We start from the raw sequence: 24,553 nt of genomic DNA on the forward strand, positions 1-24,553 counted from the left end.
GAATTGTATGTGTTTTTACAATTGAATACTGTAATTATAGAGATGAAGCTTCTTTATGCAACAAGACCTATGTCATTACCTTAAGTATGCTAAGTTTCACTCTCCTCAATATCTTAACGTGATTATTTCATATGGATGATATTTTTTTTTAGTTTTTAAAGTGCTTTTTCTCTTTCTAGTTTCTTGATGAGTTTAAATTCTAATTAGTCATAAAAGGGCCGTGGATTTTATATACATATATATATGTATATATATAACTAATAGTTTATCTATAAACATATATAGTAGTATTGTATGTATGATGATATTGTAGAAATTTTATGAGATATTTTTTATATTATTAACATTTTTATATATGATAAGTAATGTAGATTTTGGAGTTGTTTTTATTTTAGTATTTAGTGGTAAAATTATCATTAAGTTACATTTTATTAACAAGTTTCTTTGTGAAATGGATCATACAGGTGATAGAGGAACCGTCTCAACATCTTCAAGACCAGTCTCTACATCAGGCAAATCAGAGCTGTCCTCTAAACACAGCAGATCGATTAAACCTGATGGGCGCATGAGCCGGACCGCTGCTGACCAGAAGAAGCCAAGGGGCACAGAAGGTTTATCTGCTAGTGAATCCCTCATGCTAAAATCTGATGCTGCAAAGTTGAGGTCAGATTCCCACAGTAGGTCACTGTCCCCTAACCACAACACCTTGCAGACATTGAAGTCTGATGGGAGGGTGTCGTCCAGCTTCAGATCTGAATCCCCAGGACCAGGGTCTAGGTCATCATCTCCTAAGCCAAAGACTCTCCCAAGTAATAGGTCTAGCCCATCTGGTGCTGGTTCTCCACGCTCCTCTTCACCGCAGGATAAAAATCTACCTCAGAAAAGCACAGCTCCTGCTAAGACAAAACTTGATCCTCCTCGGGAACGTTCCAAGTCAGACTCATACACACTTGATCCAGATACCCTCCGGAAGAAGAAAATGCCCCTCACAGAACCATTAAGGGGGCGATCCACATCACCAAAACCAAAACAAGTACCAAAGGATCCTAAAGACTCCCCTGGATCTGAAAATAGAGCCCCGTCTCCCCATGTGGTACAGGAAAACCTCCACAGTGAGGTAGTGGAAGTGTGTACTTCAAGTACTTTAAAAACAAATAGTGTCACAGACAGCACTTGTGACGAAAACAGTGACTTTAAGAGTGTGGATGAAGGTTCAAATAAAGTGCACTTCAGCATAGGAAAAGCACCCCTGAAAGAGGAGCAGGAAATGAGAGCGTCACCCAAAATAAGTCGGAAATGTGCTAATAGACACACCAGGCCCAAAAAAGAAAAATCTAACTTCCTTTTCAAAGGAGATGGAGCCAAACCTCTAGAGCCAGCCAAGCAAGCCATGTCTCCATCTGTGGCTGAGTGTGCCAGGGCCGTCTTCGCCTCTTTTCTGTGGCATGAAGGCATAGTACACGATGCAATGGCTTGTTCTTCCTTCCTGAAATTTAATCCTGAACTTTCCAAAGAACATGCTCCTATAAGAAGCAGTTTGAACAGCCAACCACCCACAGAGGAAAAGGAAATAAAGTTAAAAAATAGACATTCATTGGAAATATCATCTGCTCTCAATATGTTTAACATTGCGCCTCATGGACCAGATATATCTAAGATGGGGAGTATCAACAAAAATAAAGTCTTATCTATGCTTAAGGAGCCACCTCTCCATGAAAAATGTGAGGATGGAAAGTCCGAAGCCGCTTTTGAAATGTCTGTGCATCATACGATGAAGTCTAAGTCTCCGCTTCCCTTAACCTTACAACACTTAGTGGCTTTCTGGGAAGATATCTCTTTGGCTACAATCAAGGCTGCTTCCCAGAATATGATTTTTCCAAGTCCAGGTTCCTGTGCAGTCCTTAAAAAGAAAGAGTGTGAGAAAGAGAATAAGAAAACAAAAAAGGAAAAAAAGAAAAAAGAAAAGACAGAAATTCGGCCAAGGGGCAATTTGTTTGGAGAAATGGCCCAGCTGGCAGTAGGCGGACCAGAAAAAGACACTATCTGTGAGCTGTGTGGAGAGTCACACCCATACCCAGTGACCTACCACATGAGACAGGCTCACCCAGGTAAGTGATGCAGTTGTGTGTGTATGTGCTTTAGTTTCAGTAACCTAGATCACTTTAACTTCAACTGTCCTCTGAATTACACCAAAGTGTAGGGAAACAGTTGCACAGATTTATAGAATCTTATATCATGGACCACCATGGATAGTTTATTTAAAGAGATAGAGAAATTCTAATAGTAATGGGATCAAGAAATTTACTATTATTTAATTGGAGTGTAGCAAATTTTAAAACATTTTAAAATATTTTGTGTTACCCAAAGGTTTTATGCAGTAGAAATAACAGCATGTCTAAACAAGAGGGCACACCTCCATCTGTCTTCTGGAGATATAATTCTAAATTAGATCTTCTGATTTAGAATCCTGTTAAAAATTATCAGTGAAATAGATTATATTGATTGGGATGGGGGATTTTCTTATGTAAGTGTCATTAGCTTTATCGGAGAACTGTATTTAGGTAAATATTTTCATATATTAATATTACTAAAATTAACTTCCAGTATGAATATTTCTTCCCTTTTCACATATGGTATTACAAATATTTGATTTTTGAAATATCATTCTTTTATATGTGTATATTCAATTGTCATTCTTAAATAAATCTACAGGTATCCATATTCCCCTGTTTCTTTAATGTGCTCATCCAAAAATAGAGTATCTCAAACATTTTGAACATCATTTAATGGATAGATTTATTTTCAAAATCAAACATACTGCTTCTTATGTATTAAAAATGAGATGCTTGCTTCAGGATTTTGCTTACTTTGAAAAGATGTATCTGTTGTTGATGTTAAGGGTCAAAGACATCCAGAACGTTAAACACATGTCTTCTGTTTGTTTCAAGGTTGTGGCCGGTACGCTGGTGGACAAGGGTACAATAGCATTGGGCATTTTTGTGGCGGCTGGGCTGGTAACTGTGGAGATGGGGGCATGGGAGGAAGCACTTGGTACCTCGTATGTGATCGCTGTAGAGAGAAATACCTCCGTGAAAAGCAGGCTGCTGCAAGGGAGAAGGTAGTTTCATTTCGTTCACGTTATATATAGTTCATGATATAGATGTACATTATTTAATTTCATGTCATTGATATTAAAGTTCAGCTTGTATAACAAAAACAATATACAAACTCAGTATTTGTTAAGCAAACGGGTTTTAATTTATAAATAGGTTATATCCTTGGGTACACAGGCTTTGTTAACAAATGTTTATGGTCATTCTTTATTATTGTCTCCTGTACTACACATATATAAAAAGCTTCACTCTTGATTGGCAGTGGTGGCGCACGCCTTTAATCCCAGTACTTGGGAGGCAGAGGCAGGTGGATCTCTGTGAGTTCGAGGCCAGCCTGGTCTACAGAGCGAGTTCCAGGACAACCCCAAAGCAATACAGAGAAACCCTGTCTGGAAAACAAAAAAAAACAAAACAAAACCAAAGAAGCGTCCTTCTTCTGTCTTGTCCCCTTTGCTTCTCTACTCTTTCTCCTCATATCTTTTCCTTAATGCCCACTCATTTCCTAGGACTCTGAAATCGGAGATCGCTCGTACCAATGGCAAACCCAGGCAGAGACTTCTGCTAAAGCTCCCCTTACCCCCACCCCCACCCCTACCCAGGGTCCCCATTGCTAGATTTGTTATAGTTTGTTTCAGCATCACTATTACTGTTTTTAAATATTTTTTATTTCTAGAAACAGAAAAAGTTAAGAAATTATCTCTATAATATAAGCAGGAAACAGTAACTTCGATTCTTTCTTTGCCAGGTCAAACAGTCTAGAAGAAAGCCAATGCAAGTAAAGACGCCCCCGTGCCTTGCCCACCATGGAAGCACACCAGGTGATCAAAGCCAATGCCCTCTTCCTGCTGTCCCTGAGCAGCGCTGCAGAACCAAGCATCCTGTGCTACCATACTGCAAGGCCTTTCCAGTCTCAGCTGCCCGTTGTGAAAGAAGGTGTTTCTGAGGACCCCCCCTGTGAAAATGCCTTGTCTCTACTTGCAGACCTTAGCTAGGTAATAGGCTTTGTTTCTGTTTGTAATCGCCTTCGGAGTTACAGCTTCTGATGACTAATATCGTACCATAGAATGGTTCAAGACTTCCTCTGCACACTCCTGCAGATAGTATGCAGCAAACAAACCTTCAGAATTCACTTTCTCTCTTGCCCTGACTCACGTGACTGCGAGTAGAGCGCTCATTTGATGCCACTGGGTACTTTGTCAATTTGTTCTGTTACTATTAATACACAAACCATATCCTGGGAAGTAAGATTTGTATTTTTCAGTCTCTATTAGTTGACTTTCAGTCTCTGAATCAGAAATACTGAAGAGGAGAGAAACTGATGTTTCCTGTAGAAGTCTTTTCTTTCTTCATTCTGTTCACATTTAAACAAGCACCAGGCAAGCACCAAGGACACTGAAACGGATAGTCAAAGTCCTGACTATACTCAGCACTGGCGGGAAGGTAGACTTGTCATGAAGCCCTTCACAGTGTCCTGTTAGGTGTGCCGGGTGCATTCAAATTGAAGTAGGCATGGGGTGCTGAGAGGACTGATAGAGCACGTGAGTCTTCCTAAGCAACCACGGAACACGTCCCAGGGGGCCATCTGCTTACCTGATTCTTGAAGGACTCATGATAGGAATCTGCCAGGAACTGAGGCAGAGCAGACTCCAGGGACATCTCACTCTCTCTGTCTGACTACTTGAAATGGTGATCTGTGGAATGTGGAGCTCTGTAGCTTGTGCTGATTCTCCCGTAACCAGAGGCAATGAGGGAAGAATTTCAAACAGGGAACTAGTCACCGTGGTTTGCAATGGGAAGGTCATAGTTTGGGATGTGGAAACGAATACAGAAATTGGACAAAGGATCTAAGTCAGGGTGGAGAAATGTTGATGGTGCGCTTTGACTCCACTGCACTTGGCCTGAGCAGCCTGCACTTTCTTGTGTTGTATACTAACACTATAAAATAGTCTTTCACATTCCAGAGTTGGGTTTCTTCCACTTGCTGATAAATGAAGGGTTCTAGATATTGCCTGCCGTTGTGACTTGCCAATCATTCCATTGAAAGGTGTCCTTTTTTTAAATGGCAAAGTTATGTGGCTTTTAAAATTGTTTGTACTCATTACAATAGGGCATATTGAAAGGGAAAGGAAATGTAAAGCATTCAAGACCAGAAAGAAATCATAAGGCATGCCAAATACAAACATATCTTAAGTTATCTTAGGTTTACAATATTTTGTTCTGGTTTGAAAAAGGATGAGTCAAGGCAGGCTGATGGTTCGCTGGATAGTTGCTTGCCACCAAACCTAATGAGAGCTGAGTCCAAAGCCTTGACCCTCGTGGTAGAAGGAATAGTGCAACTTTTACTATTCTCCTCTGACCTCCACACATGCACCTTGACAAGCATTGATACCCCACACACGCGCATACAATAAGTAGAGCAATGTAGCATTAAAATAGAAACCAAACTATAAGACATGGGAAGAAAACAAAGTGCCAGCATGGAGGACTTAAGCTTTTAGTCTCCGCTCTCCACGGATAGATACACCCTAACACAAGGGATATCTTATCAGTTGTTTTCCAACTTGACATACATATATTCCTACCCAAAACTGAATGTTTCAGCAGCCCATCAAGAAATGATATAAGCCTGGACTGTGACAGTGATGACACAAAATGAGAAGAGAGAATGGTGTAAAAGGAGGCTATTGTCATGGGTCTGCATGACTAGTGATGACTGAGGCCTAGGCCTGGTTCAACACAGATGTTCTCACCTAAGCACCTCGATAGTCAGTGGGCATTCACCAAGAACTAAAAGATGGAAACGCTCTCAAGAGAAAACAAAATAGATCCCTCTAAGTTTGGGATGTTTGTGGTACCTGGAAAGTAATACCAGACTCTACTGGTCTGTTCTGCAATTATTCAAATATTTACCCTTTACTTGTAGATTTGTATGTACTGCTTTGCTTTTTTTCAAGGAAGATTTAAAATGCAGAAGATATATATATCACCATTATACTCTTACATTCTTGGATTTAATTTAATGCAGGCACCATCATGAAAATTTTGTGGGCTATCAAGATGACAACCTGTTCCAGGATGAAATGAGATATCTGCGTTCGACATCTGTCCCTGCCCCCTACATATCAGTAACTCCTGATGCAAGTCCCAATGTATTTGAAGAACCAGAGAGCAATATGAAGTCTATGCCACCAAGGTACTTTACTTCTGTCTTTCTGAGTGACAAGTGTTTGGAGGAACTATAAAAGAATAGTCTTGCAGTCCTTTTATACGGCTTTCTGTCTTAGGAAGAGCAGTGGGTCAGCTGTGCTAGCTAATGGAAAGATATGGAAAAGTATACAAATACGAACAGAGTTCTTGATGGGAGGCAGACCACTGGGAGAGAAAAGATCAACTCATGTTGCAATGAAAGAGTATATTGAAACCTTTAATTGTGGGTGATGCCTTTAGTCAGAGGAGGGAAAGTTGACTTTGAGGCTACGTTTAGACCATGGAGAAATGGCACAGAGCACGAATCATGAATCTTAAGCTTCTTGGATCACTGTTTTCAGTGCCTTCCCATGTAGCTCTGTTGTCGGTGCCAGACATGATTCAGGAAATACAGTGCACAGAGAAACTTGGCGACCACTGAATCCTTGAGAGGAAAGGCATGGCAGGAATGCAAGAGTGGCACCTATCATTTAAGAAGCTGGTAATTTAGTAATAAATTTCAGCTAGACGTGTAGAATTGGAGTTGCTCTGGCCACAGTCATGAAAAAGATGGAGAAAGAAGTTTTTTTGTAGGGAAAAAAATCCAGTTATAGAAAATCAAATCAAGTGAGAGGGATTCGAGGCTCAGACAGATCCGGGTCCCAGGGAGTGCTTCCACTGAGCAAAGGAAAGCTTGTGTTATCCCTGGGAGGAATAAATAGTGTGTACCAAGTATGGCTGGGAACAGAAATCCAAGGAAATACACACTGCTTTAGCAGAGCAAGCTGGGAAACAAAGCAGTTTGCCCATTGAAACGCTAGTAAAATGAAATTACTGGCTTGTCATGTAATAATTAAAAAAAAAATCCTGGAAGAAAATCCACCTGAAGGAAAAGAAGAAAATTTCTCTAGTTACTTTACCCTAGAAACAGATGTTTATGACAAATTTAATAAAAACAAAAGCTTAAATGTGGAAATCAGGTAAAAAGCCAGATGAAATAAAAAGACAGCCCAAATGTCAAGCCAACACTGTTCTAAGACTAAGAAATTAGTTAGAAATCTGTAGAACCGTAAGTAAATTATGAATAAATTTTGTGATGATTACAATGGGGTACTGAAATAGAGTGAAAATCTTTTATAATGAATATTGCCTGACGACTCACAGTTAAAAAGTAAATATAATTGCACTTCATTTACTTGATTCTCATGAATTTTTACCCTGTTCTTTTATGTGTCTGCAGTTTGGAGACCAGTCCCATAACGGACACCGACTTGGCTAAGAGGACTGTCTTCCAGAGGTCATATTCCGTCGTCGCTTCTGAATATGACAAGCAGCATTCCATTTTACCTGCACGAGTTAAAGCCATCCCTAGAAGAAGAGTTAACAGTGGAGACACTGGTAGATACAAATATAGAAAAGCATTTAGTCAGCAGGCTGTCAAAAACTTTTTCCCTGCAGATAATTTGTAAAATGTAGTACCTGAGGGGAAAGCAGTGTATCTGTTTCTAGTTTGTGATAGACTGTACTTTTATCTGGCCCAGTCATAAATGCTCCTACATTTTGTATCTCAGTGAGATCAGATATTCATATCAATCAATGTTTGTTCAATAAATTGCCTTGTAAGATCTTAACTTGCTAGGTATCTAACCCCCTGCATACACGCTACTATCATTATCCTTTCCTTGAACCTAGGAGGTCCAAATGTGCTTAAGCATTCAGCTATTTCTCACCATCCATAGAAGCTCACAGCTCTTCAAGGCAGCATCACACAGAGCAGACACAGAACTTCTGAGACAGGACTAACTCTTAATGGGTTTTTTAAGTTATGTAATCTGGACAATTATAAGGATTTGCAATTATAAGGATTTTTTTACCTTATTCTTAGATACTCACTGTATTGCCCAGGCTTGCTTCAAACTTGCAACTCTCTTGTCTCAGCCTTTCAAGTGCATGGACTGAAGGAACATGGCTTATGTTTGTTAATATTCACCAGAAAAATACTATTGAGCACTATTAAATAATTTGTAGGCTTATTCAATAAATACCTTAGGATTTTTATTGAGACACTGTGTTAGTTTTATTTCCTGTTTCTATGATAAAACATCATGGCAAAAGCAACTGAAGGGAGAAACGTTTTTTTTTTTTTTTTTGCTTGTTTTGTTTATTAATTAGGCTAGTCACATTACTTCTGCAGTCAAGAACAGAGAGCAATGGATTAATCCATGTCTGTTAGTGCTCAGCGTTCTATCTCCTTTTCATTCAGTCCTGGGCCTGACCCAGTAAATGGTTCTGCTCACTTTCAGTGTACATCTTTCCACTAAAATTAAGCCAGTTAAAAAAATCTCTGAGGAATACCCTTATGCCAGCCTAATTGAGACCAATCCTCACTGAGTTCCCTTCACAGGTGACCCTGGATTGTGCCTTTTAAGAACTGATGAAAGGGAGGTGTAGATTTCAGGTACAATGCAAGCTACTTAGCTTTTACAGTGATGTAGGAAGTATGAACTTAAGAGTCAGTTCCTGTTCAAATCCTCCCTTTTCAACATAGTTTCTGTGTGATTTGAAGGAAGTAAGAACTGTGTAGTGAGAGTTTCTTCCTTACCACTAATTGAGATTGTTATGATTTGTGTCATGTGCAGGAACAAAGGACTTTGAAGTGAATAGGCTAGATATTTTCAGTATTTAGTACATTGATTATATACTAGCTATGAAGACGACTAATTTTCTTTTCCTTTTTAGAAGTTGGGTCTTCCCTCTTGAGACATCCATCACCTGAGCTTTCCCGGCTAATCTCAGCCCACAGCTCTCTCTCCAAAGGAGAGCGAAATTTCCAGTGGCCAGTTTTAGCATTTGTTATACAGCATCATGATCTAGAAGGCCTTGAAATAGCAATGAAGCAGGCCTTGAGGAAGTCTGCTTGCCGAGTGTTTGCTATGGAGGTACAGATACATTAATGATACCAATATTACGTGAATACATAGGAATCCTGTTTAACAATGCCACTATTTTTACCACAGATTGCATCAAATTAAAGGCATTGGCCTAATGAACAAAATGTTCACATCTAAATAAAATTTTAAGGTTTTTGAATAAATTTAGAATTTTATGTTTAATTGTGCTAAATCTTTATTTCTGTACAACTTTATTACTTGAATCTGAGGTTATCTTTTAAACTTTTTTTTTTAATTCAGAACATTTCACTAGAATGAAATGACATAATAAACATGTAAAGAAGATGAATAGGGGGCTGGAGAGATGGCTCAGTGGTTAAGAGCACTGGCTACTCTTCCAGAGTACCTGGGTTCAATCCCCAGCACCCACATGGCAGCTCACACCTGTCTGTAACTCCAGTTCCAAGAGATCTGATGCCCTCCCATTAATGCACATAAAGTAAATTTAAAAAAAAGATGAATTAGAAAAGATGAGTTAGAAATTTACCAGTAATAGCTTATCAGGCCTCCGTTTTATGGAATAATAGGGATACAGTATTTCCCAGGCCTATATATGGTAAATGTTTCTTCTTTTTAACACGTATGTAATAAATAATTTGTCACATTCATTGTTAGAAATTATACATTTAAGCAAACTGCTGCTTGTGTGGGACTTGTAGTAGTTTTAAATCTGGGTTAGAAAAAAATTCCTTGAACAAAATAAATTGATATTAAAAAGAATTTTTATTGTATTTTGTAAATGGTGTTTTCTTGTTGCCTTTTTTTTTTTTTAATTAAGACCAGAATTGACTATTTCAAATTTATTGTGTTTTCTGTGAGGGCCACATTATATAGCATGTTCATCTCTAAATAATAATAATGCCTGCATTTTTAGCTCACATTTATTTCCCATTATCTCTGTTTGCGCAGGCGTTCAACTGGCTCCTCTGTAACGTCATCCAGACAACGTCTCTGCATGATATTCTCTGGCACTTTGTGGCAGCGCTGACTCCTTCTCCAGTAGAAGCAGAAGATGATGAGGATGAAGAAAATAAAACAAACAAAGAAAATGCAGAGCAAGTGAGTTTTTGTTCTTTTTCACTCCATAATTTCCTCGTTGGATTACATATTTTATTCTTTGAGCGCTTTATACATTGATACGATGTATATTGATCACACCCATCTGCCACTGTTTCCCTCCAGTGCCACCCACTCTACTCCCTTCCTGCTTTATGTCCTCTTTGTTGTTGGTACTGTTACTAGTAACAACCGCGGTCCAATTAGCACCTCCCATATGTGCATGGGTATATGGCCATAATTCCATGTTTTTTGTAGAAACCAAGCAGTATGTTTTCTGGTGTAGTATAATGTTTTACATGAAATAACTGACAGATTATTTGACCTGGAAAAAAAAAGCAAAACAACAATACAATGATGTTATAGGCAAAGTGTTAATCATACTTGGTGTTTTCTGTCTGTCAAAGATGCTGACTAAAGCTGGTTTCTAATTGAATATCATTGTCATAAAGTAATCAAGAAGAAGATGTATATTACTGCAGTGTTACAAACAGTGTCTATTACATAGAGAATCTAAAGCTGGAAGAATTCCCATTGTAGCCTAGCAACACGTGGGATAAATGTGCTGCCCCGAAGTAGGGAACACACGTTAGCAGGGAGGGCAGTGTCCAAACGTAAAGCAGAAATGAAAATATCATGTCTAATCAGGTTGACTGCCATGCCTTGACCGAATCTAGATGGGATCCGGAGAATAAAACATGTTTTAGAAGAAGATGCTGTAAACTAGAACTTGTATGGTGTTCTTACTCAAGAAGACATTCAAAGAAGCAAAAGCATGTTTGTGTTTTACTTAGCCCATTGACATAGTTCAAAAAGTTTGATAAGCACCCATTAGCAACAGAATGAAAAAACAAGTACATTCATGTTCACTGTGTGGTAACTACCTCTTGGAGAGAAATTTGGCAACACCTGTATAAACCAATTAAAAATGATTTAGTAATTGTACTTCTATGAACTTTCCTATATGAATATGTGATTTATTACACAGCTTGTTTAAAAGAAAGAAAACAAACAAAATGCTTGTTCTGATGTACACTGAGAAGTAAACTGTGCTATTTCCATTCATGAGAATAACATCTGCCAGAATATTATATATTGAGTGCATAGATAATAATAGTCATGATCTCTGTTGCAAATTTTCTATTAATGTGTAGTGCCCATAAAAGTCCTGTGAACTGGGAGTACCCAACTTCCAAACATGTATAATTTTTAATATATAAACAGATACACAAAATACATGCAAACATATACACATACAAATACATGCATACACACATAGATTTAGTCTTCTAAGATAGGCAAGTATACTAGAATTCATATGTATATGTGATTTGCATTTGTTTGATAATTTTACTTATAATTTATCAGTTTTCTCTAGAAATGTTACAAATACAATTAGAAACTGTACTTATTACATTTAAGTTGTGGTTACATAACATTCTTTTTTTTAAAATGTCCCTTCTAGCATACAAACTGATGAATTCTTTTTCACTTTCTAATGTAGGAGAAAGATACAAGAGTGTGTGAACATCCACTCTCTGACATAGTGATTGCAGGAGAAGCTGCTCACCCTTTACCACATACATTCCACTGTTTACTTCAAACCATCTCTGACCTTATGATGTCCCTCCCCAGCGGCAGTTCACTGCAGCAGATGGCCTTGAGGTAACTGTGCACCTATTTTAACACAAGAAAAAATTTATGGAGTATGCAAAGTATTAAATACTTCTTTAAATGGTAAAATGCAAAGAATGGAAATGGTGATCCCCGCCTTCATCTCTTAAGTCCTAGTCCTTTTTCTTTCTAGCTAGTATCTGTTTGCCCTTCTTAGAACCCAAATGACTGTTGTCCTCATCTTGCTCACCTTCCCTCTCTTTTATTTCAGTGTAACCGAAAGAGACAAATGTAATTGAAATCTCAGAAACCGAAACAAAATGGGGCCATGGGGCTTGAATGTAGATTCTAGACTCTGGTGTGTGAGGCCATTTCAAGCCACCTTAAGTAATATCACTTCATTTTAATGTGGCGTTAGTCTGTAACTTTAGATTGATTCAGTGTACTGTAGACATCTATAAATCCTCCATGATGTCTATGACAAATAAGCTGGTAGAAAGATTTGGTTTCCCATGTCCCTAATGATAAGACCAGTAGAAAACAGATTTTTGGTTTGTTTTTTTTTGTCATCCTCATAAGATTTTTGAAGTGCAGGAAATGTTATACCCCAATAAATCATTACAGAACTACCACACGGATAAAGTTGCAAAAGCTGTTAGAGTGGTGTAATGCTCCTCTTCACCACACATTCATTCTTGCTGGTGTGGCCCTGGCCTCCATATCCCCCTTTTTTCTATATTTAAAATAGGTAGATTTTCTTTAGAACTTACCTTTATTTCTCAAACAAAAGATGTGTTTCCATCATTATATTCTCTGAAATTTTTCAATGTTTATTTTTTACTGAAGTATTTGCATTTTTTAATATATTTAATGGGAAGTGAAGTAGCCTCTCTGAGAACTCTTGGATCGTCCCAGAAAATAATTGCTTTGTGTATTGTTTACACTTTTAGATGCTGGAGCCTCAAGTTCAAGCAGTCTGATCATCAGTTCCTCCATCAGAGCAATGTCTTCCATCACATTAATAATATCCTGTCAAAGTCAGACGATGGAGACAGTGAGGAGAGTTTCAGTATCAGCATACAGTCTGGCTTTGAAGCCATGAGTCAGGTTAGTCACTTACATGTCTGTTCTAATAGTTAACAGTGGGAAATGTAGAAAATGATTCATAAACCATTTGATTACATTATTTACTATTGGTTGCTTGTTTTTTCATCGAGAAAGATTTCGTTTTTAATCCTATGAATGTTTACATTTCTTTCTGTTAGGAGTTATGCATAGTCATGTGCTTAAAGGACTTGACCAGCATTGTTGACATAAAAACATCAAGCCGACCTGCCATGATTGGCAGCTTGACAGATGGCTCCACAGAAACCTTTTGGGAATCAGGAGATGAAGATAAAAACAAAACTAAAAACATCACTATCAACTGTGTAAAAGGAATTAATGCCCGTTATGTATCGGTTCATGTGGACAATTCCCGGGATCTTGGGGTGAGAAAGGAACCTTAATTTTTGATTCATTCTTTATTTTAGACTATGTTCCTTTAGACATTATCATTTCTGAGTTTACAAAAGAGGTTTATCTTTTGGGACTTCTCCAAACAAACATTTTTATATTCCTCAAATGAACCTTAAGCCTAGGAATAGATTTATATGGCTGGAAACACTGTGGACTGTATCTAAAAGGAGATCTGATCACAAATATACCATAGCTATAACTGAACAAGATTAAGATGTATCCTTGGATTTTCTACTTTTAGCCCTTATTTAAGCAATTCCCTCGGCCTGGAATTTCCTTTAAAATGTGTTCCCAAGATCCTAAGACTCAGCAGAGAAATCCTCTTTAGATGATAACACCTGTATAAAAGTTACTCTCTTCTCTCCACTGGGTTTTTGGTTATTTTGTTCTATCTGTTTGTCTGTTTGCTTATTTGGAGTACCTAGTGGTACTTAACATGCTTAGGCCCACAGTATCATTAATTACAGGCTTCTACTTCACACCCTCAGTCCTAACGTTAGAGGTGAAATAGTCCCAGAACTAATTTAAATATTCATGATTTTTAGTCTTCCTAGCCTAATCTCTCTAGTAGAGCATTTCAACTGAATGAAAGCATTCAGAAAGAAAGAAAAGAATTGTGTTTACTTGAGCCAGAAAATAGCATCAGCTACCAGACTGCTTTTCTGTCTTTGGTCTTGGGGAAGAATACTTATTTGAATTTTTGCTTCAAAGTAGATGGTTTTAGTGGATTCCCATGATCCATTGCGGATCTGCGCCATGTTTATTTTCTTGTAAAAATGAAAATAGTGGGGTTTTATCTCAACTAAGCTGGATGTAAAGCCAGCCATGTCTGTCCCTCTGTGAGCCAAGTACAGTGATCTGCCATCCACATCAAGGCTAACGCCTTAGTCCATATTGCCCTGGTGCCAAATACACAAAGGGGCTTAAGCTAACATGGCACAAGCTTGTTTCCTCTTTAGAAATGGGAATTTCCAATGGGTACAAATAACTTACCTTACATGAAAAAGTCAAAACATTTCTGGCTATCTTTTATTACTCAGTACACATTTATCTTTGACTCAGTACATTTTATACCAGGACATACTTCTCCTCACAATGATTATTGCAACCAAATTGAATTTCTGTATTTATTAGGTAGAGATAAATATAACAATATTCATCTTCATTGTGGAAAAAAACAGAACAAAAGTATAGTATGTCAGGTAATGTCTGCTTTCCCTTTAAGAGATAGCTGTATTAATCCCAGGCATTAGCCTGGGAAGCCAGCATGGGACTGATCAAGACCCCCTGAATCTGGGTGTCAGTGAAGAGGCCTAGGGAATCTATTGAGCCTTGGGCAGCAGATCAGTACCCATCCCAAGTATACACACGGACTTTGGACTCCAATAGAACAATGTGAGGTGCACTCTCACCCTGAACTCTTGGGAAAGGGTCTAGGCCCTGCCCTATATGAAATGACACACTATGGACACCCCCATGGAGGGCCTCACCCTCCCTGGAGAAATGAGGGGATAACGGGGGGGGAGGGAAGGCACGGGAGGAAGGGAGGGAATGGGAGAGGGACCTGGAACTGACTTGTGAAGCAACCTTGATTCTTATCTAAATTTAAACTGGAAAATAAAATTAAAAAAAAAAGAGATAGCTGTATTATAAATATGCTCCTTGACAAAATATATTGCTTTGTTTCCCAAACTACCCACCAGTGAGCCTTATCCATAGCCTTTGTTGTTTTGAGTTGCACTGACATATATAATTCATAGTAAGTAACTCAAGAGGAATTAATGTTAGACTTTTTTTTTGATGTACTTTTCATAAGACTACTCAACTCTAGTGCCAGGGTGACTGGCTTCCAGAACTAAGACACAGTGCTTGGACTGTTGAATATTTATTTCCTGTGTGAACGTTGTCGTCTCTCATTTGATGTGTATTTTAAAGGAATAGAATATACCTTACTAAGATGTCCTTTTCTAAAGCCATGAAGTAGTCATGACACCCACAAGTCCCTGCTAGCTAAGTGACCTTCCTTCCATGTGCTTCAAAAATGAGGCACATAGAGAGCAGAACTGTTAAAATACTATGTGAAGATACAGAATTGAATGATTAGAACTTGGTTAAAGAGGCAAAGGAGAAACTGAGGAAGCACATAAAGGCTAAAATCTAAGAGTTTGTGAGAAAGGGATAACTGGAATTGTAGGCACTGGTTAATTTGATAGATGGTATGGGGTCAATTAGTCTGATAATGCAAACAGAAGCAATAATGTGGTTTTGTTATAGATGTTCTGAGCGGGAACATAGTATAACTCTTGTGAATTGTCTGTTATAGAATAAAGTTACCTCGATGACCTTCTTAACTGGTAAAGCAGTAGAAGATTTGTGCAGAATAAAACAGGTAATTGAAATTTTGTCTTTTTTTTTCTTTAACCTCAGCTTTTACTGTTGAGTTTCAGTATTGGCATACTCCCAAGAGAACATAAATCATTTATTTATAAAATAATAAATTAACAACTAGTATATGAACCAAGAACTACATCCCAACTATTTCCCTTAAGTGTCCTCAGTCATGAGCCTACAATATTACATTGGGTCTACAGTCTCCATTCTCTCATTGCTTTACAAAGATTTGAATGCCTTTAAATTCATCACAGATCTGATTCATAGTCCCCAACTTCGTGTACCTACATCTTAAATTAAAATTGGTTGTTAACCTAAACAAAAATTGAAAGAACAAAACTATGCATTATAACTTAGCAGCTATATCCAGTTTGCAAGTCCATTTACAAAACAATTCTAGAAACAAGTGAAGTCATATCTGGGCACAGGTCTGAGATTATGTACAGACACAAGTCTCTGCTAGCTAAGTGACCTTCCATCCGTGTGCTTCAAAAATGGGGAACACAGAAAGCAGATTTGCAGATTTGTACAGATGTGCATAACCAAAACCCTGCCAGAGCTCTTCTTCTAGGGTTAGTTTATAACATGAAAATTTATGAGTTTCTTTAATTTTTTTCTTCTCTCAAATCATATTGAGATTTAATGTGAGAAATATTCAAATACTAAAGAATCTGAAAATTATCCAAAAAGTTGGCATTTTTTCACACCCCATTAATTTCTCTATTTAGAAGTGTTGACATTATGAATTTAATAACATATGCCTAAATAAATCATCTAGAGGTCTCCAGATCCCTTCTTAGTTATCAAATACAGTGAGAGTAATTTTAATTTCATTGGAGGAGAAGTGTTAAAACCCATTTTTCTCTGTACTGACATTCAGTCATTGATAAAGGCCTGCTGCACACATCTGAAGTATCAGCACAATGAAAATACCTATTTTTTAGTGGTGCTTAGTGCAGGGTAAATAAATCAGAACCTCACTGCTCACACTGTTCTGTTGAGAGTCAATGCAGGTGAGTCATGGAAAGTCTTTGTAATAGTTTTGCTCACATATTTGTACAGGGAAACCATATGATAGTCAGACCTACGTTAATTCTCAGCTCCATCACCTGAGACTCTCTCAACCTCTGTTAACCTCATTTTCTCCTTTATTCTGTCTCGTGTAAATAATATACTTGTCCTCACAAAACTTAAATAAGATAATGGGAATAACCTGATAACCTTTACTGTCTGTGCAGTTGTTTGTTATTTGAGCTTGCTGTTACTGATGCTAAGCCCAGGGCAGTGATAAAAGTGATTCTGCTGTATCAGGTTCCTGTCCTTTTTCTGCTCAACCAGGTCGATTTGGATTCCAGGCATATTGGCTGGGTAACAAGTGAACTCCCAGGAGGAGACAATCACATCATCAAAATTGAATTAAAGGGCCCAGAAAATACACTAAGAGTTCGACAAGTAAAAGTCCTGGGTTGGAAAGATGGTGAAAGCACAAAAATCGCAGGCCAGATTTCAGCCAGTGTAGCTCAGCAAAGGAACTGTGAAGCTGAGACTCTCCGAGTATTCAGACTCATTACATCTCAAGTGAGTACCCTTATAGCATAAATTGACATATATTTTGAGAGAATAGCAAATCATTCTATTAGAATTTTCTGGCTTCAAATGTAGCCCGTTTTCACTTCTCTTAAGCTTACCAGTATCTAATTTTGCATTTGTAGATTCAGAAAAGTGGAGAGTGCTATGTAAAAGAACCCTGTATTAGAACAGCCCTTCAGAGTCCAGGCTGAGTGTCATGGCTGACACCTATAGTCCTAGTGCTCAAGAGGCTGAGACAAAAGGATTGCCACAAACCTAAGGACAGCCTGGATTACATTATGAGTTCTAGAACAACCTGGGCTACAAAGTCACACCCTGTGTTAAGATAATGAGTTAGTTAAGACTCTTCAGAATTAGATCACCATACAGCTTTCTCAGAGGTGATGGCTGTCATTAGCTCTTTCTCACATGGCTACTTTCTTTGTCAGGTATTTGGAAAGCTCATCTCTGGAGATGCTGAACCTACACCAGAACAAGAGGAAAAAGCACTCTTGTCATCACCTGAGGGAGAGGAAAAAGTATACAATGTATTCATTTGTAACCTAAAATTTTATTTCTCATTTTCATTTTCTTACTTTTGGTAAGACAACTAACTCTTGAGTTACTTTACATTTTAATGAGTATTTGGCAACAGTATATATGTATCTTTTTTTTAAACTTGTATTAGATGGAAAGTGTGGGAATTTTCTGAAAGCAGTTTGCCTTCTCATATCTGAGCTAGCTGGATTTTACCACCTATAGAAGCTGCTTTGTATTGGTGCTTGCTGGTTGCTGTTGGTGTCTTTAAAATCACTAAACTCTGCCCATTGCTTATCTTCTCCCTCCTCCATTGTATTTTCCCTGCATGGTCTAGCTCAAAAATAGGAGGAAACGTCTTTACAACATCCTCAAACAGAAAACAGTTTTCCCTCTTCTGAAGTTCATAAAAATGTAACCATGCCCCGTGTCTTGGTTTCTTTCATGTTGCTTCTCTACACATACATCTTACCTCTTCTGCTAAATCTTAGCTTAAAGGCCACATACATATGTAATTTGTATTTGACCCTTGGGTATTGTTACACATGTGTGCAGTAAATTTTCACTGAAATAACTACGCATTTTAATGCTTTATGGCCTTCTTCTAAAAGAGTTGCATTACTGAAACATTGCACCTAAGAGGAAAGCCTCAACGTCTTGGGTTACAGTATTATGTAAAAACTCAGCAGAGCAGTGTCAAGTTGAGCAGAGCCACTGAGCAGATAGCTTGCCTTGTTCTGGATCTTAAAAGAAAGTGTGATCTTATCAGAAGTTTTTTGTTTTTTGTTTTGTTTTGTTTTTTGTAGATGCTGTTAATCAGATTGAGGGTGTTTTCTTGTCCTCCTAGTTTGCTAACCAATAACATCAAAATGGATAGTCTTTTCTCTTTGTTATTTTCTTAACTGCTATTCAGTAAAATAAACAATGCTATCTATGATCTCTAATTAATGATGTGTAGGTGGCTTGTCTTTTCTAATAAAATAATAGTAGCAATAATAAAAACCCTAGAGGATGATAGATACGTAGTATAGTATCTCTTTGGGAGTGGTAAAAATGATCTCCAGTTAACTCAGGAGATAGGTATACATATCTGTGAATATACCAGAACAATTGAAACTGCTCTATTCAGAGAGATTAATGGCATATGTGTTTTGTTTTAATATTTTCTTTAAAAAGTAAATGAGGAAAGACGTAAATACAACAGATGAAAATAACTATCTGGAACAGAGTTGTGTATACTCTAGCTCATATGGTAAAAGACTGCCTCCTAGAAATTGTTTTTTATACTAAGTACAGGACTATTTTAGTTAACCATTTCTTCTTGAGTAAGCTTTAGTAGTTCCGTTAACTAGTTTGTTTTGGTTACTGACTTGTTAGCAGAAATCATGTACAGTACAGTGTTACTATCTATTTAATATTTGTAAAACCTGCCCTGAAACTTCTTTATTCCTTGTGTTGGCTATTTGTCTTCATTCTCTCTTGGGTAGTGTAGATTGTGTTCAGTGTTTTTGAGGAAATAGCTTTCAGTTTTATTGTTACCTTTTTATTTATATAAATCATCTCCTTTACCATTTCTTTCCATACATTTGCTTTGATTTTGATTTCTGCCTCTTTTTCTGATTTTCTGTAACCTTTTCTTTCTCAAATTTTGTTCATTTTATGTTCACTTTGTCAAAATCATTTCCTTAAGCCTTGTCCTTTGTCTTAGTGTTCTACATTTCAAGTTGAAATAAATATATCTCAAGATACTTGCATAAAATAAATGCACCTCAAAGTATGTGCCTAATTATTCCTTGGGGCACTCTAAAATGTCAAATACACAAATTTTCTCTGAAGAGTCTACTTTTTTGTTTTTGCTTTTCTATGTGAAGGCAACATCCGATGCTGACCTGAAAGAACATATGGTTGGAATCATATTCAGCAGGAGTAAACTGACTAACTTACAAAAGCAGGTTTGTTAGTCGCTGTTCGATTGTCCTCGTCTGTTGGGTTGTCTGGGGATTTTAGTCTATAAAATGTCCTCTGAATGCATTAAGGCTGTTTAATGCTCCCTCTTCATAAGTCCTGTAGAATGTGTGTCTGCCTTTTTCTAGAAAGGAATAACTATATTGCGATACCTGCATCCCTTTGAAGTGTCAGTCATGGTATCATTGCCTGTGATCCCAGCACTTAGACTTCGGTGGAGGAAGGAAGGAAGTTCCAGAATTTAAGGCTAGCCTACTATATGTAGTGAAACATTGTCTCAAAATGAAACAAAAACAAAGGAAAAACTTGTTACAAACAGTAACTTTCTTATTTCACTATTCTTTGTTGCATCACTCTGTTGGTCCTCTGTTTTCAGTAGCTACCTTGAGTGGGTAGACTGATGGATAGCCTGGCAGACAGACGGACGGATGGACTGATAGTAGCCAGACCTGCCTTAAACTCACAGTCCTCGTCTCTCAGCATCCCAAATGCTGGGACTGTAGATGGGAGCTTCTATACCAACCTACAGCTCTAGTTGTAAATAGCCGGCCATAACAGATGACATTTGCATTTATTACATTCCTTTTTCCTGTTCTGAGCAGTTAATAATGCTAACTATACCATTGTTAACGTTATTTAAGCATAAGTAGGTAGTGGAGTACGTAGCGTCATACAGGAATGCTAGGCAAATAGAATATGCACTTCAGAAGACAGAAGCCAGGCATAAAGGCACATCTGCGATCTCAGCTGCTTGGATGACAGAGGAAGTAGGGCTTGAATTTAATCCTAGAGTAGGTAGCATAGGGAGACTCATCAAGAAATAGAGAGATGGAAATACTCATTTTTTTACCCTGTCTATTATTTTTACATAGCATTAAATCTTCTTTAAAAGAAAGAAAACAGCAAAAATTTATATTTTATTTTTCTGCCTCGTTAATTTGGCTATTTATATCAGGCGAATTAATTATTGAACTCTTTGCCATAGTTTCCCCTAGTTTTCTTCCATTGCTTTTAAGTTGAGTTAAAAGGATAATATAATGGAGTATTAAATCAGGCATCAACTTGCGTTCTTTGCCTGTCTTGCTTATTCTGATAATAGTAATAAATACGACTTACAAATAAGATCTTACGTTGCCTTCACATAGGTATGCGCTCACATTGTACAAGCCATTCGCATGGAAGCCACAAGAGTTCGTGAAGAGTGGGAGCATGCCATATCCAGCAAGGAAAATGCCAACTCTCAGCCTAGTGATGAGGACGCTTCCTCAGATGCCTACTGCTTCGAGCTGCTCTCCATGGTCCTAGCACTGAGCGGCTCCAATGTTGGAAGGCAGTACCTGGCTCAGCAGCTGACTCTGCTTCAAGACCTCTTTTCGCTGCTGCACACAGCTTCTCCTAGGGTGCAGAGACAGGTGACCCATCATGCCACTCCTTTTGTGTTTCTCCTTCTCCGCTGCTTGGAAACTAAAATCTTAGACCTTAGACGGGAACTTTTGTTACTTTATGTTTTGTTGAGGATCAAACTTCAGCTCCATGGTTTGGTTTTGGTTTTGTTTTGAGATGAAGTTTCTCTGTGTATCCCTGCCTGTCCTGGAACTCACTTTGTAGACAGGCTGGCCTCAAACTCACAGAAATCCCTGAGTGCTGGGATTAAAGGTCTGTGCTACCACACCCGGCAAATTCTGTTCCCATTTACTGCTGTAGTGTGATAGTTTTTTGGATATTGATTGATTTCTTACTGAGAGACATATTATGTCATTTAATCCAGAACAAAGGTAAAGGAGTTTTTGCTTTTTGTTTTTTTTGTTTGTTTGTTTGTTTGTTCTTTCGTTTGTTTTCATGCTGTCTTAGGTGGGTCATTGCCACTCTGGAAATTCAAAAATGTTTAGATCATATTCTTTCCTTCTCAAAATGAAAATTACAACTTATTAAAAGTATTAAATTATGCTTCTGTTCTTCCCATGGATTTTGAAACTACACAATAGAAACTAGGCACATTTTAAGTAACTGTAAACACAGGGCTTAAATGTATTCTTTCAATCTCCTGATCAGGTGACCTCCCTGCTAAGACGAGTATTGCCTGAAGTGACCCCCAGTCGTCTGGCCAGCATCATAGGAGTGAAATCTCTTCCCCCGGCAGATATTAGTGACATCATTCACTCAACTGAGAAAGGAGACTGGAACAAGCTGGGAATCTTGGACATGTTTCTGGGCTGCATTGCCAAAGCACTCACTGTCCAGCTCAAAGCCAAAGGGACCACCATCACTGGGACAGCTGGTACCACTGTAGGCAAAGGAGTTACAACAGTCACCCTGCCAATGATTTTCAACTCCAGGTTTGGCCTTCCCTCATTTTCATATCAAAAAGTTAAATATCACAAATTCCACCTGTAGGCAGACTTTTTTTAACTTCCAAGCTCCCAAATAATGACAATGAGACTTCTTACTAATTATGAAAGCTTAGTTTTAGCTTAGTCTTGTTCAAAACTAGCTCTTAAAACTTCAAATTGACCTATTAATCTAAGTTCTGCCACATGGCTCATTACCTCTGCTCAATACCCTGCATCCCACTTTCTCCATAGGCTGGCAAATCCCTCCTCTCAGATTCTCCCCTGGAGTTCTTGTCTCTCCCAGGAAGTCCCACCTATCCACTCCTGCCTAGATATGGGCCATTGGGCCCTTTACTTAAATCAATCAGAAGGTGCCTTGATCCAGACACATTTTCACAGTATATAAAAAGATTATCCCCCCCAACATTCACCTGTTGGCTCACTTACCAAATAACATCTATAAGCAGTTGGCTATGTATGTATAAAAAGAATGCCAGGGCCAGCAAGATAAGTCAGCAGGTAAGGGCACCTGCCATGCAATCGTGGTTGGTAACCTGAGTTTGATCCGCATAAAGGTGGAGGGAAAGAGCAGATTCAACAAAGTTGTCCTCTTCCTTCTACACACAATGGGGTATGCTTGTTCTCACTTATTGTGTGTGTGTATATATGCACACACTAATAATATGTGTTTAAATTAAAAGGAATATCATATAGAATATAGAAATAAACTTTATATGTAACATTCAGTATTTATGTATCTGTGTTGAAAAAGATTAAATGTGACTCCCTTAGTGTACAGAAACAAAAACAAATTATGTTAATATTTCCCACAATATAAATAAATAATGAGAAGGATAAACTTCATATCATTTAATGGTTTATATATATATTCCTTTACAAATTCTGCAGAGGCGAATTACAGAAGAACGTTTTCTAATCTCAAATTTACAAAGTGTAAATACCAAAAGCTATGTAGAAAAAGCTTCAGAGATTTGATACATAACAGTGATTATAGTTGGCATGTATACTATGTGTTTAAATTGAAGCACTACTTGGATAATCTCTAAAGTTACATAATAAACTATCTGCCATTGTAGTTGGGTTCTCTCTCTCTCTCTCTCTCTCTCTCTCTCTCTCCTTTCTTGCCAACTTTTCTTAAATTATTCCATCTACCTTTTGCCTCTGGGCTTTTTCTTTTCTCTATTCTATATACCTTTCTTTCCTTCTTATTCCATAGCTGACCTGTGCCTGAGTGGCTGACCCCTGGTGTCCTCTTCTCCTTCTCCTTTTCCTTCTCCTCCCTCTTTCTCTCTTCTGTTTATTCTGCCTGCCTGACATTCCCCACCTATCCCTCTCCTGCCTAGCTATTGGCCATTCAGCTCTTTATTAGACCAATCAGGTGTTTTAGCCAGGCAAAGTTACACAGTTCCATAGCATTAAATGGAACATAGAAGAATCTTTGCACCATTAAACAAATATTCCACAGCATAAACGGATATAACACATGTTAAAATAATGTTTATGAAAGGGCAAAGAACCAATAAGTAAATATCAGTAACAGTTGACAGAAAAAGTTACAAATGTCAGTGACCAAAGGAAAAGATCCCGGGAACTAGAGAGTAAACAGCTGCAGGCTGGGTGCTCAGCCGGGAAGGTGCTTGCAGCAAGCATGAGACTACCAAAGCCCAACTCACAGAACTCATCATCATGAAAGCCTGTGGGGTGCGGCCCTGCCTGTTTCCAGAGGAAGGAGACAGAGACAAAAATTTCCCTACACAGGCTGACCAACCAGACTAACAAGCAAAATGATGAGCTCCAGATCAGTAAGAAACCTTGCCTTGATATAAGGTGAGAAATAATTAAGGAAGACACCAAGTGCTAGTCTTGGGCCTACATATGCACCTACGCACCCACACCTGCGAAGAAGCACATATGTGAATTTTTTTAAATAGCAAAGTATGTATAGTGCTTAAGAATGGACTTTCTTAAGATTTTATTTTTATTTGGTGTATGAGTGTTGTTGTTGCATGTATGTGTATGCACCGCATGCATGCAGTGCCCATTAAGGCCAGAAGAGAGCACTGGCTGTCTTGGAACTGGAATTACAATTGTACATTCCATGATGCTTCTGGAATCTGAACCTGGATCCTCCACAAGCACAACAAATGCTTCTAGCCACTGAGCTCCGTCTCCAGCCCCAGGCATTTTCATCTAATATGAATTTGGGTGTCGGTTACTAATGCCTCGTTATATTTTAAATATGCTTGACCTTTTCCACTATCTCTCCTAGACTTTATATACATGCATAGAGGTACATGTGCCA

At 38.1% G+C, this 24,553-nt stretch overlaps 1 protein-coding gene across 1 annotated transcript in view; it reads left to right on the forward strand.

Moving 5' to 3' along the window:
- Nucleotides 1–24,553, forward strand: part of Mycbp2 (MYC binding protein 2) — a 213,433-nt gene that overhangs the window by 169,332 nt on the left and 19,548 nt on the right. Inside the window, 18 exon segments of the mRNA XM_040750559.1 lie at nucleotides 465–2,108; nucleotides 2,949–3,118; nucleotides 3,859–3,897; nucleotides 3,899–4,060; nucleotides 4,062–4,105; nucleotides 6,139–6,306; nucleotides 7,540–7,697; nucleotides 9,042–9,238; nucleotides 10,160–10,309; nucleotides 11,811–11,971; nucleotides 12,871–13,027; nucleotides 13,186–13,410; nucleotides 15,762–15,827; nucleotides 17,168–17,407; nucleotides 17,848–17,937; nucleotides 19,807–19,887; nucleotides 21,046–21,312; nucleotides 21,953–22,236. Of these exon segments, the coding sequence (XP_040606493.1) occupies nucleotides 465–2,108; nucleotides 2,949–3,118; nucleotides 3,859–3,897; nucleotides 3,899–4,060; nucleotides 4,062–4,105; nucleotides 6,139–6,306; nucleotides 7,540–7,697; nucleotides 9,042–9,238; nucleotides 10,160–10,309; nucleotides 11,811–11,971; nucleotides 12,871–13,027; nucleotides 13,186–13,410; nucleotides 15,762–15,827; nucleotides 17,168–17,407; nucleotides 17,848–17,937; nucleotides 19,807–19,887; nucleotides 21,046–21,312; nucleotides 21,953–22,236 (4,303 nt within the window).

This window comes from Mesocricetus auratus, unplaced genomic scaffold, assembly GCF_017639785.1.
Source record: "Mesocricetus auratus isolate SY011 unplaced genomic scaffold, BCM_Maur_2.0 Super-Scaffold_2245, whole genome shotgun sequence".
In the NCBI taxonomy this organism is placed as follows: Eukaryota; Metazoa; Chordata; class Mammalia; order Rodentia; family Cricetidae; genus Mesocricetus; species Mesocricetus auratus.